At 38.6% G+C, this 16369-nt stretch overlaps 1 protein-coding gene across 1 annotated transcript in view; it reads left to right on the top strand.

Annotated features, from left to right (window-relative positions):
• The window catches only part of LOC131984178 (myomesin-2-like), a 44528-nt gene extending 28384 nt beyond the window's left edge, over window positions 1-16144 (top strand). Inside the window, 20 exon segments of the mRNA XM_059349085.1 lie at window positions 94-208; window positions 494-656; window positions 792-898; window positions 1838-1882; window positions 2277-2413; window positions 2662-2806; window positions 3349-3411; window positions 4514-4581; window positions 5538-5651; window positions 5937-6024; window positions 6748-6786; window positions 7698-7803; window positions 9358-9424; window positions 9809-9905; window positions 10740-10776; window positions 12311-12333; window positions 12708-12763; window positions 12842-12931; window positions 14919-15044; window positions 15938-16144. Of these exon segments, the coding sequence (XP_059205068.1) occupies window positions 94-208; window positions 494-656; window positions 792-898; window positions 1838-1882; window positions 2277-2413; window positions 2662-2806; window positions 3349-3411; window positions 4514-4581; window positions 5538-5651; window positions 5937-6024; window positions 6748-6786; window positions 7698-7803; window positions 9358-9424; window positions 9809-9905; window positions 10740-10776; window positions 12311-12333; window positions 12708-12763; window positions 12842-12931; window positions 14919-15044; window positions 15938-16144 (1893 nt within the window).
• The last annotated feature ends 225 nt before the right edge of the window (window positions 16145-16369 follow it).

The raw sequence follows: 16369 nt of genomic DNA, 5'->3' as shown, positions 1-16369 counted from the left end.
ATGTGGCAAATAAGTTACCTCAAAAATCAACAATAGTAAATGTCAGTTATTGTGGAGCTACACTATTTTTTTTCCTGTCTGTTTGCTTCCTAGGTAACAGGTCTGGAGATGGGCACTAGCTATGTGTTCCGTGTGCGTGGAGTCAATGCTGCAGGAGTGGGTATGGCCTCAATGGCCTCTGACCCCGTGACTGCTAAGGCTGTGGAAGGTAACTTTTACACTCAGTCGAAGATGATCAAATTTTCATCATCAACTTCTGAAGAAGGCCTCTATGAAAATATACACAACATAGTCACCAAATGGCTTTGCAAAGTTGGAATGACACACTCTTTTTCAAAGTGCTGAAAGTGGAGAGTGGAGTACAGTTACAATAAAAACCTACTGAAATATAAAAAAATGTACCGACAAACCCTTCTTTGCCTTTTTTGAACACTGAAATGAGTGCAGTTTTAAAAAAGATGACTTTATGTGTGCTTGTCTTTCTGTATTCAAGGCGCACAGGAGATGTCCTGTGGTGTGGATGAGAAGACAGGTGACATTGTTCTGTCATTCGAGTCCTGCCAGATGAACGAGGGCTCTCAGTTCATGTGGAAGAAGGATTATAAAGAAATTACAGATTTCTCCAAAGAAGTCATGGTTAAGACTGAAGGCAGCCAGTAAGACAAAACACACACAGACATACACATATTTGTGTACACATGTAGACAGTTGGATACAGCAGAAAATGGATTTTGAAATCTTAAATGATCATCATGTGTCTCTCCGTGTCTCTCTCCTGCCCTGCATTGTAGTTCTAAACTGATCTTTAAGCACGCAGAAAAAGAGGACTTCGGCACGTACTCTGTTTCTGTCACCAACACAATGGGAGTGTCATCCAGCTACACAATCACTGCTGAAGGTAGGATTTACCAGTCACTGTATCAGTGTAGCTTTGGTGTTTATAAAGCCAGCCCAAGTCGTGCTTTTAAAATGTGTAGAAATCCAATACTAAAAATTGTCTCTGTTGCAACCCTTACTGTTGTTATTTACATAGACTGACAGATTATTTATTCCTGTTGACATCCTGTAATTCGAATTGTTTATAGTATCATCTCTATCGTCAGCATTACATTTATTGACATTAAATATGAATTTCCTCAAGCTGTTAAAGACGAGCATGGAGTATCTTTCATGCCTTGATCATTGAACATCTGTACTGCAACATAGACACATCAAAACTACACTTGTGTTTCAAAGAACTGAGGCGATGTGTAGGATGAAATAAAGATGAAAGCAACGAGACAGTGCTTAAAAACGATCACACACAAACAATTTTAATACACATCAGATGAACACTAGCAGAGCACATTGCTAAAAAAAATTCTCCCAGCTTCGGGCAGTCTGTGTGTTTTAAAACCACGTCTTCATGGCAAAGGGCTTTCTGTCAGGAAATTTCACAATATTTCTCCTGCTATTGCACCACTACGCTACCAGGCTATACTATTATTATTCAGTGCGCTGTACACTCATTGCTTCCCATTTGGCCCACAGTTTTTTCAGCCTTACTTCTAAAAATGTTCAAACTACTAGTATCCATTTGTTTTTGTTTTTACACTTATATCAAAGGGCTTTGAGAAGGCCCCAATAACCAGCCATAATGACTATGTCTTCCATATCGCTATTTTTGTTTCAGTCTTGCTGAGTGTATTTATCTGAGTTTTGATTTCTCCAACTCCGGACTTAAAGCTCCCATCAGAATGATAAAATGACATCGCTGTAAAAAGTGTAAGATGCATATTAATTGCTTGTTTGTGCCCACAGCTGCATGAAATGAATAAGCTGTCTCTTTATGTTTCAGAGTTGGCAAAGATGCTGGCACTCAGCTATGAAATCAGACACCCAGGTAGGTACCTTTGGCTGATTCTTTCGATCTCTCATAATCTCTCTGTCCCTTTTAATCTCTCTTCTTTTACACTTTTTCTCCACTGCCTCTAATCTGTTTCACGCACTCTCTCTATTTATCCGTTTCTCCCTTTCACGCCTTCATTTTGCTTTGTTCTGACTCGCTTTGAACCTTCTAGATTTCTTTCTTCTTTTGGGAGCGCATTTCTCTTTTTATTTGATCCAAAAAATTCTTACCTGCTTTTGCATCACCTGCCTCACCACTTTTCTCCTCTCCTCTCCTCTCCTCTCCTCTCCTCTCCTCTCCTCTCCTCTCCTCTCCTCTCCTCTCCTCTCCTCTCCTCTATATGTTAACAAGACTAACTATCCCTTTTCTTCTTCTTTCCTTCTTTCAGTCATCCCCCTGAAATCAGAGTTGGCCTATAAGATTTTGGAGAGAGGCAGGATGAGGTTCTGGCTGCAGGCTGAAGAGATTTCTTCCAATGTCACCTACAAATTCTTCGCCAACAACAAGGAACTGTCTGGAGCTGCTGTAAGATACACTGTAGTTTCAGGCATGGACACACAGTAGTGAGAATGGAAAAAAATGACATTCTGGCTTCAAGCTGAAGGAAATGTCAGTCTTCCCACAATGTGCACTGCCCATGATTCAGTCAGCTACATGTTGCAACATTAACGTCATGGTTAAAAAAAGAATATCCACATTCACCAAGTCTTTTTTTCATGCATATTATAGCTTTTTCTTTTTTTTATACAACCATCATCTCTATTTTTCTGCAGCCCAACAAGATGGGCCATGACGTCGCTACAGGTATCATTGAGTTCATCATGGACCATTTCACTGACGAAAATGAGGGGACATTTACCTGCCAGATCACAGATGGCGGCGGCAAAGGACAGAGCTCACTGGTTCTGATTGGCGATGGTAAGAGAGGCCAAGTCTGATTTCTTAGCACAACACTGCTAGAACTAAATATAATGTACCTAAAGAATGGTGAACAATAAGACGTTGTAAGAGGTATATAACTGCAACCATAATCGAGGCAAGAATGACGTTTTTTGCCATTGTAGCTACCGATTTAGTAAGTTGAAAAGGCCATTTTCACATTCTTATTCTCATCCTTACTAATCTGTGGATTTGCTGTCAAGCCTTAGCCAGAATGAGCACAGCCTTTTGGATGTAGTATAATGTATATATGTGCTCTCTTAATGCATCTCTTGCATAAGAGACCACATTATGGAAATGTATTCAGCTGATAAATATATAATATAAAAGGTGGGTTTGAAGCTGTTAAGTATGAAGGACACTCAGAGATTCAAATAAAGAAGCTTGATTTTATAAATGAATATTCCACTCTCATACATAGGACTATTAGCTATCTAATTCAGTGACAGGATGTATAGCTACTGGGAACACTTTGATCTTTTAATTATCATCTGTTTATGTGTATCTGTATTTGCACACAGCTTTCAAAGCAGCACTGGCTGAGGCTGAATACCAGAGGAGAGAGTACATCAGAGTCAAGGAGGGTAAGAATTACAGAGCGTCATCCTCTCTTAAGGTTGTGCAAGCTTCAACTCTGTTTTGCCAGCTCACCACTCTGCTAAGATTCTTACAAACATTCAATAATGGAAAGGAAAATTTGAGCCACGTAAAATGCTTTTACATGTAAAGACAACAAAAGGTGCTTATGTTTGACATACAAATGGGTAGTTAAGCTATTAGATCAATGTGAAATAACAATATAAAAAAACAACAACGTGGCAGCAATAGCGATGGCATTCATGATGGAGGAATATTCTCCGGTTCATTAACCATTTCTAATTTAAAAATTCTAAAAAAGGATTCTATATTTTCAGATCAATTGTTTGTGTTTTTGTTTTGTTCCTTTAACCTCACGGATGGTATTTACATACTCTTCCTATGGAGAGCATTCATTTATTTGGTCTAAAGAAGTCCAAAGTCTATCATCATTGACTGCTAAAGAACTGACAGTTCTCTGGGTGTATACCTACAACATTTTCAGTATATGGGTTGTAAACAGTTTTACACCGGTTTGATATTAAGAAGACACTAGTCTGGTGTACAGAATCTTACCACTAGGTGTTGTAGGTAAAAACATTTTCTTGCATTTGCATATTATGTCTTTATGGCTGGTGTTAGAAGTTAGATGCTCACTGTTATTTTAAAAATAATAACAATAATTTCAAGTAATTAATTTTGTAGCCATGAGCTCTCTGAATTGTTTGATAACTTTGATCAGGTTTGGAATAACTTCTTTAAGACAACACATCAGCCTATGTTCTTGTTCACATATTTGAATACCCAATAGCCCTGTATGCGCTCTGGTAGTTTGGCCAAAAGTTCCATACCTTAAGTCAACAGCATTGGTCATAGAACCTTAAAACACACAATTGACTCATCTACAATGGCTCACTACATGACAAAAAAGTCCCAAATTTAGAAATGTAATTACACTTGCCATAGGTGCAAGTGTAGATGCTTTAATAAGAGTTTTAACACCATACTTGTGCAAAAAAAGGTAATAGAGTGCTTACAATACGGACCCACAAGTAATTTTTCAGCTCATGCCTTTCCTTGGCCTTTCTCTCCTGCCTTCATCCACCACAGGTCCCCACTTCAGTGAGTTCCTGTCACTGCAGGTTGGAGATGACTGCTCTGTCACTTTGGTCTGCAAGGTAAACACAGGCACACTCAATACTTATTGAGTTGTTGCACTCCAAACAAATGGGAGTCTGATTAGCCATTCTCAGAGGCTGAGTGCAGAATGCAATGCTATCCAAATAAATAAAATAACCAGAATTACACTGTCAGGACTTTGTTTTGGCTTTGTGAACATGAAGCACATAATTAAGACAATTTTGAAAGTGTTGTTTATATCCCTGAAGACAATCTGAAGCCGACATCTGTTTAAACTGTTTGTCAATTTAGCCCAAACCAGTGCATTTTGAATGAGAGAGACACACAAGAGATATATGCAGTAAATTAAGTGTCTGAGTGTTGTGACTATACACAGCAGACGTGAACGTCTTTTCAAGCATCAACCATTTTGCAGATATAGGCCTCCCAGTGAGAGGTTAGGGTACAATATATATTTTTTACCTGACTACAAGCCAAAGTCCTCCTGAGGCAAAGAGTGGATTTTTTATGTGTGAGATTGGGTGAGAGTAACTGCCCAGTTACTCTCACCCCAAGTGCAGACGCTGAGATATCTCAGCACATAAACTGAACTTTCCACACATCACTGACTTGTTGGATTTGCATCTGGTAATGAGTTATAAAATCTGAGGAATGCTGCATTAATGGTATTGCTGACAGGTTTCTCTAAGGTGGAACTATATATACTCAGAACACCTCTAATGGCTCTGTTTCAATTCAGGTGTTAAATAGCCCTGGTTGCAGTGAAAAGATGAGGTGCAACACATATAAATTTGGGACTGATGAGTAACTTTTAGAGGCAGATTAATGGGGGTATTGCAGAAATGCAGTTTTGGGCTGGATTTGTCAAAGACTTAATTGGTGCCATTGGGATTTGATGATCTGATATATAGAAGCTATAAAGAAAACAAAAGCCTCCCTTCCTTTTGATGATAATCATGTTTTATTAATATGTGATTATGTTTTTTTATTGCAGGTCGCTAACTTGAAGAAGGAGTCAGTGTTCCACTGGTACAAAGAAGAAACAGAGATCATCCCTGATGTGAAGCCTGACCTGGGATCAGGAGTCTGTAAACTGCCCATTAAACTGGTAATTTCACTTTGGTACTGTTGATCATCTAAATGCTCTTAAACTGTATATGATACTATTATTTATATTCATGGTTATACATGCACATAGCAGACTATACTAAGACAAGGCATGGATGCTACATTTTGTTCACTGATTTGGGTACAAAAATGCTGCAATGTTTCTCTGAGGATCCAGAAACAAGGACACATGAACCTCGCAGTGTATCCAAATCTAATAATCAACAAGTCATTCTTTACATCCCCTACACTATTGTATGTGTTTCCTCTATTGTTTCTTCTCCAGTTTTCACTGAAAACAGCAGGAATTTATAAGGCCACCATCAGTGATGACAGAGGAAAAGATATGAGCCAAATTGACATCTCTGGAAAAGGTAAACATATTGGTGTTGCTTAATTCATCTTTCTGATTAATTAGGGAAATAATTCACTGACTTGCCGGCTGGCTGGTTTTATAACTGAGCATAAACTGAAAAAGAGCTTGACGCTCATTAAAAAGTGTGAGACAGGGGGGAAAAAAATGATCCAAATGTATAAACTGTATCTGTATGTGGTAAACTAATGAATTTTTAAAAAGCCCAACAAACCCCAACTTTGTTTTTCCAACCACTGTATAAAAATAGTTCTTGCCATGTGACAGCTCTCTCACCTGCTGGCTGTATTTACTGATGAAAAAAATCAATTTTAATCTTCCTGTAAAAGTTTGTGTGAAAAAAACTTGTACTTTGTATTACCTCAGAGTTGAACTTCTGCATGTTTTGACAACAGAACTGAATATTATCATCCTTATCAGATCCTCTGTGTTAGAGGTTAGTTAGTATTTAAACAGACCTTAAGGGAGAGATTGACTGATAGAGCTCTTCATATCTTTTTGGCATTTCATTTAAGTTGAGATGTCACAAAAGAAAATAAATATTCAGTTAATTGGTAAATAATGACAACAGGGATACTGAGTCACAGGGTATGGAGACAAACAAGCATCTTTCTTTTGAACTTTTCCTTACTGAAGTTTTAATGCAGCCACAAGAGGGTAGCATCGTGTCTTTTCCTTGCCCAGGCTCGTTCCCTGACCCCATGTTTTTCTGTCTCTCTCCTAGTCTTTGACGATGCCATAAACAAGATCAGCCAACTGGCTGGTGGGTATCTGCCTTTTATACACACACACACACACACACACACACACATGCATTAATTATCTCACTAACACATATCCATTTTAAAAACACTACTAAACATCACCAGCATCATCCTCTACCCACTGAAGGGATCAATTGCAAATTATCTTAACACAACACAATCACACCACATTGATAGGAGATTTAGTAGATCCATCACCAGGCTGATACATTTCTGGGTTTAAAATCCCACTGCTACACATGCACACACACACACACGCACTTATCAGCGTGTGGCAGAAGTTGTCATGCTGGAAGCATTTGGCCATCATGCCATCATGTGGTGAAATCACTTTAAAATTCCACTGCGCTGTCACAGTGACAGTGTGGAGGAGCATCTTACTCCTATTTTAAGAGACAGTCACTTGACAGCTCTGCAGCAACTGTTACAGCAGTGGTTGCAGAGGAGAAGAGGGTTCATTACTGTGATAATGGGAAACCATGGTGATGTGACCAGGTGGATGACACACTTGTACACTTGTAATGTGCACTGAGCAAAGTACCACACAGACATAGTGTAGTATAAAACTCCCTTTTTAGGTTTAACAGCTTAAAAAAGAAGTTATCAAAGCTTCTGCTGTTTCAAGTGTTTTATTGAATGCAACATGCAAACAACCCGCACTCCAAAATTTGCACTCTGCTTCATTAATACAATTCTGCTCTCCAGGCTGGATAAAGGTTACATAAAAAGAGAGGTTCTAAAATAGATAATACAAATGGCTGCACATAAAAGTTTGATTTTAAAGCAATGTGCATTGTGTAGTGACCGTGGAGAGGCCAGGGTTATCCAGCAGCAGATGGAAAATATGTCTCTGAATCTAATTTCAAATGTGTCCCCCCACAACCTCTATCACCTCCATCACCTCCTGTAGGAGCCAGTGCAGCAGAGCTGGTGATTAACTGCACAGCAACAGGCATTCAGCTGCAGTGTCACATGAAGTATTACACCTCAGAGATGAACATCACCTGGTGTCATGGGTAAGAAAATATATTTGTAATACTAAAAACTAGGGCTGGGTACCAAACTTTGATACTTTAAGTGAATATCGAAACAAGCCTTGTCATTCAATACCTAAAGAGTAAATCTCATCAGCGCCAGTGAGCCAATGAGCATGCAACTTGCATGTACCAAGATCTAATAAGGCTGGTGATTGGCTGTCCAATATATCACCTTAAAGTTATGCACTATGTTAGGCACAAAGTTGGGGCTCACCTGGGTGCAGTTGTGTTTTGATAGGCTTGACTGCAGTTTGTGTGCAAAAGTGGAGGAGCTGAAAATACAAAAATTTGTATCACAATGCTGTTGTTTGCTTTTGTTAAAAGGGATTTTATAAATTTGGTATAGAAAAAAATATTGTTCAGGAACATGTATCAAAGTCAAGGTATCGGAAATTGTTGAACGATATCCAGCCCTACTGCACTTATAACATTACTACTACTGCCACTACAACACTAACAGCATGAAGAACAAAAAAATAATGACTACTCAAAAAGTGCACTCAGTACAGTGGAGTGCAGTGCAGAGCCTCACAAGGCTTAGCGTATATCCATAGCACACCAAAGCTCTGATCAATCCAAACACACAGCATTTTAAAAGTTGTTCCCATGCATCCAAGACATCTACAACGGATACAAAGCAGCAATAGTGGTTACTTCGGCAACAATTGATGACAAAAAGTAACGTTAATGGCAGCACTGTTTCCACCGGCACGTTTTTGATCCTGCGGCCAAACTAGCAAGGAACTGAAATGTGTTTGCCATGTATCTGAAGGAGTTGTTGATCACTTGTCAGCAGTCAGTGACGATATAAATCATATCATTATTTTTTTTTTTCAAATGTGTATGACTGCAGGCTTGTGCTTGGCAGAGATAATAACTCTTGTGTTTGTGCAGTCGTAGCAGTGGTTTCAGCAGAAATAACAGTATTCTTTTAAGTCTACCTATAAACAAGCTGACCACAAACACATTATTGGCTTTTTTTCTCAAGTTAAACTGCCGGGAGTTGCAAAAACAATAAGCAACATAATAAAACTTGTGATGGCTGTTGGCAAGTGTTTTCATTATCCTGGTTATTGCAGTAAAATGGCCCTGTTTTGTGACAAAAATCCCACCCCTATCATTTTCTATAGAGAAGCAAGGATTTTCTGCACTTAAAAGCACTCTGTCGTACCCTGGAGATTAGAAAATGTGGAGGGATGGGGAAAGAGTGATAGTGAGAAAGAAATAATGACAAAAAGAAAAAAAAGAAGGAGAAAGGTGACAGGGGGAAGTAGAGGCTTTCTGTTATTCAATTATTCAAAGAAGAAAAATTATGGAGATTAGATATTTAACCTCTCCCTGTGCTTTCTGTTAGTGTGTGTGAGAGAGCGTCAGATAGCAAGAGAAAGAGAAATTGGTATCGCTATGCGTAACATTAGGCAGGCATGTAAACACGATTTTCCATTACCTCCGCAACAGGCTTCACATACTCTCACACAAACACTCCACACACACACATCCTCACTAACCTTTCCTCTCCTCTCTTCTCCTCAGTGAGACTAAACTCTCCCACAGTGACAAGATTGTGATTGGAGGAACCCCTGCTATGGCAACCATGGAGGTATTATTGTCTCCTGTACAATGCTGAACAGTATAATCCTGCTAGGTGGATCATACATGACTAATTTTATGACAATAAAACCCCTCAGGCAGTGGCACTGTTACTTAAAAGTCCTCAGGGTGCCTTTGTAGATGTGAGACCAGGGCAGCTTTGAGACAAATTAGACAGATAACCTCACCTTATGAAGGGGTAGCTAATAAATAAAAAATATCATACATTTTAAAATTAATTAAACAGCATATCTTCCTTTTGCTTTTTGTCAGAAGGCTTTATAATTGTAATAACCTGGTAGATTATTTCATTATTTATGAGTATGTTTAAACCACATAAACAGCTTGACAGGGATTAGTTTATGGGTTTGTTAATTTATTGATTTATTTACAGGTGATTGAGCCAGTGGATAAGGATAAAGGAGCGTACTCAATCATTATCACCAACTCTGAAAACTCACATAAACGCACACTGGACCTCAGTGGTGACGGTCAGTATCTTCTCTCTTTCTCTCTCGGTGTCACTCATGCTTTTTATTGATAATACTGTAAAAAATGTGGCTGGAAAACAACACAATCACTTTTTTTTATTGAGCTCTTGGCTTCAGTGTGTAGTTTAAGACTATGAAGTGATACTCCAACCCAAATCTATCTTTTGAGTATCAAACACTTATCCCCAAAGGCTTGAGAACTGGCTGTAAACAGTTCCCTCTGTAACAAAAAAAAACTGCAGCTGTATTGAATTCATGATGGTAACCATTGATTCCTACGGGGACAGGTCATGCAGAAAATATCAAAATATCCAAAGAAACTCTTCAAACCACAGAGTCAGTTCTGTCCTTCCATTATGCTCCAAAACTCTGGATTGGATGTTGCATTATTCCCCATGTGTGTTCTTAAACTATGCCAGATGTAGTGTATTTATATCTATATTTATATTCACACCATATTATGTAAAACAGACATTTATTAAAGTTGAGTACTGCTGCGGTTGTTCATGAAGAAGCAACCAACATCTTAAGATAGGGTTCAGTGTTTTTTTTTTTATCATTACAAGGTGGATTTTTATTGGAGAATTACTCCAAAATGAAGTGAAGAGTGAGATTGCAGTGGTATGGGATTTGCAAGTGTTTCAGTATACTGTATTACACAATTTTTATTAGTAATACTTACAATAACCCTTAAAAGAATGAAAATAGGTTTATAAAAAATATTTAAAAAAGAAGCTTTCCGGTTGTATTTATACCAATATATATGGTTTAATAACTAAGTGTTATTCAGTGTTATGAACAGTGACCGTGAAATTCTGCTTTTGTCTTTTACAGTATATGAGAAGGCCTACGCTGAGTTCCAGAAACTCAAGTAAGAATACACTCTCCAATGTGTTTCTTTTCTTCCTTACTGCCTTTCTGTGTATATTTTGGCTGGACTAACTCTACTTATGACAAATCACTGTTTCCTTCCCATTTAAACTTATACTTCTTCACCACTTCAAGCACCTGGAACCTAATGCATAATGATTGGTCAGGATACTTTCTTTTAATATACTGAAAACCATATTATTCATCATGGTTTCAAAAGATGTAAAGCACAGCGGTTTGCCATGAATACATGTGGTACTTTGACTGAGTGGTGTTTATTGTATTTGAATATTAGAAATAACATTTCCAAGAAATGACACTGATTTATAGTTCAATCTCCACATTCAAAACACTTTGCTTACTCGATCCTGTCAGAGTAGCCTGCAGCCCCGCTCAGCCAGAGCTTCTACCACACACAAAACTTACTTTAATGACAGCAAGATGCATGTACTGTACATCCAACACACGATCAATTCAAAGGGTCAATAGACAGCCCACTCTTTTGATCCATCTACCCTGACACTGCTTTACTGTACTGCTTGCAAACATTGCAGCTACTGCTTGTATTGGGTATTGTAGCAGTTGGTAAGGCTCAACTCTAACCAGTCACATAGCCCTGAACTCCTACTATTGAAATGTTCTGTTGAAACGCCGTCACTCATCTGTTACATTTTTTTTAGTACTTTTCTGTGTTAAAAGCACTGCACACATTCAAGTGAAATACCTGTATTTCACTTTTAAATGCTGACCATTTTCTAAAATTCAACCCCCCTCAGTATCGCTGTATGAAAAAGTCTAGAATATTATAATTTGAGCTAAAAAAAATCAATGTTAGAAAATAGAAGCAGTCAGGTAACAGAGATCCTTTTGGGTCTTTTGGCTAATTGGGCCAAAGTGAAACCCCACATACTGAATTTTGCAAATCCATTTAGAAAAATCAATTGAAACTCCAAACACTAAACACTGCATGCGGAGTGGAAACTGTCTAAATCCCTTTTCTAATTAACATTCAAAGAGAGACAGTTAAGCACAAGATTTTACAAACACATTGAATCAAGTGACACCCTGTTGCCCTTTTGATTGAGCATCAATATGCCGAGAGGAGAGCAGAGTTCCCAGAGCCATCTGGTCCTGTGGCTGACCTCTGGTCCTCCCGTGCTGCTCCGACAGCCCTCACCCAGTGATTACAAAGCACTATAATTTTTCCCATAGAAAAGATTCTGATAAGTCCCCGGCTTAACTACAGTATTATGTGGTTTGGCTCTAAACCCAGAATAGCTTGTGGCAAACCATCTGACCACTGCTACTGACGCCAAAAATGGCAAAGGTATGTGTGTGGTCAGTGAACAGAGCAGGTAGCGGAAACAGACAATAACCTACACAATTTACAATACAGACTTAAATTGTATACTCTTCTAATCATTATTTGGTGGTTGTTTTATTTTGAAAGATAAATATTACATAGAAATACAATTTAAGTTACAGTGTTGTACTTAGTTTCGCTGCTCTCTAACTGTATTTTCTGTGTGTTTCAGGGCTGAGGCCTATGCAGAGAAGAGTGAGTTTGTCCCTCGCTTTTCCTTGTGTCCTTGCTTAATACAATTACTTTTACTACAGTAAAAGGTGGTGTATGCGACTTTGTGAACGACTTTAAGTCCAAGCTGGGATTGTCTGCACATGGCTCTCACCTGACACCACAATCATGGAGGTGGCTGAAATTAAATGGCAGTGGCTAACAGAGTTAGACACCATTACTGCTCTATATCCTTACATAGAAAATAGTTGTTCTGAATGTCGTGTACAGCCCCTTTACAAATGATCATTTAGATGTTGTCTCAAAAAGCATAAAGCTCCTAATTGTTTAGTTATAAGACCAAAAGGTCATTAACAATATAATAAGCAATGGTAATAACTGACATTGGTTTGTTTCAGACCGTGGTAAGGTGGTGGGAGGACTGCCTGATGTTGTCACCATTATGGAAAAGAAGGTACATCTCTATATGTGATTTAAGTCTCTATAAATCTGTGCATTTTTGTCTAAGAAGTCATCTTTGATCCTCCTCTAGACCCTGAGTTTAACATGTACAGTGTGTGGGGACCCCAAGCCTCAGGTCTCATGGTTGAAGAACGGAGCAGATGTTGAACCTGACGATCAGGTAAATGTTTCAGCCACACCAAAAGACAAAAACAAAGAGCCTCGTTCTTTTCTTTGGTTCCTACCTGCTACACGCTGCTGCTGACTGCTGGAGCTGTTTATTCCCTTCCCAAACCCAGCCCTCCCCTCTCTCTCCCATGATGAATTACCTTATTAATCAGACACAAATGCAATATCGTGTTTCTATTAACTTGTCCAGTGATGCTGTGGGGATCCCACACTCAATACACATCTCCTGGATTGTGTTACTCCCAGTGGCTTTGAATGTGTTTCAGTATTTCGCACACTCACACTGTACTGTACAAACATGACTACAGTTACGGTACTGATATCATTGCAAGTGTTTTTGACAGAACAAGACATTTTAGCTTTAAAATTACATGCAAACAAATGTAAAGTAATTGAAGGTTAATAAAAAGTAATATTTCAATAGGAGATTCAGGAAACACTGGATGAAATATGGAGGTGGTAATAAACAAAGTACTTTCTAAGTAGTGTATGTTTCAATTAAATTGAACCCCATTAATGTACTTTAGTTACTTGTTGAAAGCTGAAAGATTGAACCTCTGGAAGTCTCTGTATAGCGTCCATATTTACTGCTGAGGTAAAAAGGATAAAGGGAAACAAAGGACCTCAAGCTGCTTTTAGGGGGAGACTTCAGCAGTTACAATCCCTCACTGGAGGGATCTGCATGCTTTAGGTGAGGTCAGCATTATCAGCACACTCCTGGATCGGTAATAGAACAAATCTACCTCTCAAAACTCATTGACCTACTTGCCAACCAGTATAAGTCTACAGCCTATCCCCAGTCAGTGGAAGCTCTTTCAACAGCATCAGCATCCTGCGGCTCCTAACGGCTTTGAAGATTTAAGTTTGAGAAACCGCGGTCCAGGTGGAATATGTGTTGAAGTCTGCCCTCTTCTTTATTCATTCCCTCACCTGCTAATAATCTGTCTAAAACAAGAACTGACGTCCTTGGTGATGTGTTTTCCAAACCTCTGGAGTGTGTCTCCCCTGTCTCGTTACCACAGAGGATACTGAAGCTATTAACAGAAAAACAAACAGAAATATATACAGATCCAGAGAATATGGAACTGAAACTCAGAGTAGGAAAAGCTGTCATTGTAAAACTATACAGCTTTAACTAGAGGTGTGTGTGTTGGAGCAGGTGGTGAATAACGGAAAACAGTTTTTAACATTTTGTCACAAATCAATTATAATTATCCAATATTGTGCCTTTTCCTAATACAGCAACTACCTTTCATCAATCCAATAAAAGAAAAACTAGCAACCCACAGATTAGCCTACATTGGTCCAATAAATGAAAGCAATTATCCAAGACTGTATAACATGTTAATTAGAAAAACGGCCATCAATTGCAAACATCTTTCTTTTTTGTCTATTCGATTTTTAGGCCAGCAGAGCTTTTAATTTCTCAAAATTAAAGGCAAGTGTTTCTCTTAATAGGAATATAATTAGTCTGCTATGAGTGCCACTCCATAAAAAATTTACTAATGGCTAGACCTTGCAAATGAGTGTGCAGGTACTGTATGAGAGAGAGAAATTAAAAGACTGTGTTCTCATGCCCACAGAATACTCTATCTGGTCTCAGGTGTCTGAAGAACATCGACACAAATATATTAAAGTTTCGAACATCAATAGTTTTGTTCTTGATGTCTCAAGAAGTATAGATAGACTATATATTTGTATTGCCATTTAATCCAGTCATATTATGGTTGAGCTAACAGCAGATTAGAATAGACAATAGACTGGAATAGATCATTAGTCCTCGTGTCCATCATGCCCATCTAACAGTGCTCAGTTTTTGTTAAAGTGAGGTGGTAATCAAAGCTCATGCTGCTGCTCTGAGTAAAAGATAAATCAATTTCTAAAAAGAACTCAAAGTGACAGGCGTTTTAAATGTTAAATCCTGTTAAATTCCCTGTGCTGGCTTTCTCACTTCTTTAACCTTTGATTTCATATTTCAGTACGTGGTCTCCCTGGACCAGGGAAAGTTTGCCTGTCTGACGATCAAAGGTGTTTCCATGGAGGATTCTGGCAGATATACCATGATTGTCCAGAACAAATACGGAGGGGAGTCTGTGGATATAGTGGTGAGTGTCGCTGCTGTGTACAGCAAATGAATGGATTTACTCAGAGCCGTGAAATTTTTCTGACCATCTGTGGCACAAATCTTGTCTTTTCATCGCAGCCCCAACAGGGAGGTATTTTTGTGATCACACTTTTGTGTAACTCAGAGCCGTTACAAAGCTCATATTTGACCTTGTGATTTTTGTCTGACCCTGATTTGACAGTCTTAACATGAAAAAAAGGAAAGACTGACCTAGAATGTTCTTTACTCAATGGTACTGTACAAAGTTCTGATAAAAGGTGTGGAAACTTGACGTACAAAGAGTTGAGTGAATGCATGTTAATACAGTAATAGCTTCTTTCATTTGACATCCTACATTGGTGCACTTTCTAAATGGAGGCCAGACAACTGTAGGCAGGTTCTGAGTCAACAAGCACTCAGAACCTGAGTTCTGTCAAATTGCTTTGATTTGTGCAATTCACGGCTTTTCGAATTAATCAAATTGGTAAAAACCACGAACACGTTTGAGTCCAGAAAAAAAGTAGTACATAAAGGGGAGAATAAACTTAGAGAAATGGAAGGAAACGTGGATCAAAAAATGACATCTTATGTCTGGATGATCATAGTTAACTAATGTTAAACATGCCTCAAGTTGGTGTTTCCATGCAGTTACAATGTTCTGTTACAACTGCTTGATTTTTTTTTTTAGCCACGACCTAGGTTTTTAGAAAACAGTAGCTAATGTAGCATGATGCAAGCAGTGCATCCATATAGCATTGTATATATTTCCAGTTTGCACAGTGCATGGATTTTATTACCTCCTGCTCTCTATTTGAATTTGCTAGTCAAACAGTCACATTATTGCAAAGAAGCTTTACTAACATCATGTGTTATTCTGTCTCTCTCTCTCTCCAGGTCAGTGTGTACCGTCATGGAGAAAAAATCCCTGAGGCAAAACCAACTCTGACCCCTAAAACAATTATCCCTCCTAAACTCCCCATTGAGATGCCTCAGCCCAAGACCCAGCCTGCTCCTAGCCCCGCCCCCTCCGCTCCTAGCCCCGCTCCTAAGGCAGCTGCAGGAAGGGGAGTGAAGAGTCCCACTCCTACGAGGAGGAAGTAGAAAGCATGACGATGATAAATGAGGAGGAAACCTATTCACAGACTGGTGCACATGTACAATGTAAACCACACAAGCTTTCATTGGTATTCTCTATCTGGACAGATATTTAAAGCCTTAAATTAAATGGAGCTAACGCACAAGGTTAAGTTAAATTAGAGAGTCAAGAAAACCCCTGAAAGCTTAAGTAACAACTGTTAAAATAGCAAAAAAAAAAAAAAGGAAAAA

Source organism: Centropristis striata, chromosome 2, assembly GCF_030273125.1.
Source record: "Centropristis striata isolate RG_2023a ecotype Rhode Island chromosome 2, C.striata_1.0, whole genome shotgun sequence".
NCBI classification, from domain to species: Eukaryota; Metazoa; Chordata; class Actinopteri; order Perciformes; family Serranidae; genus Centropristis; species Centropristis striata.
This window is presented reverse-complemented; position numbering and strand designations above follow the sequence as displayed.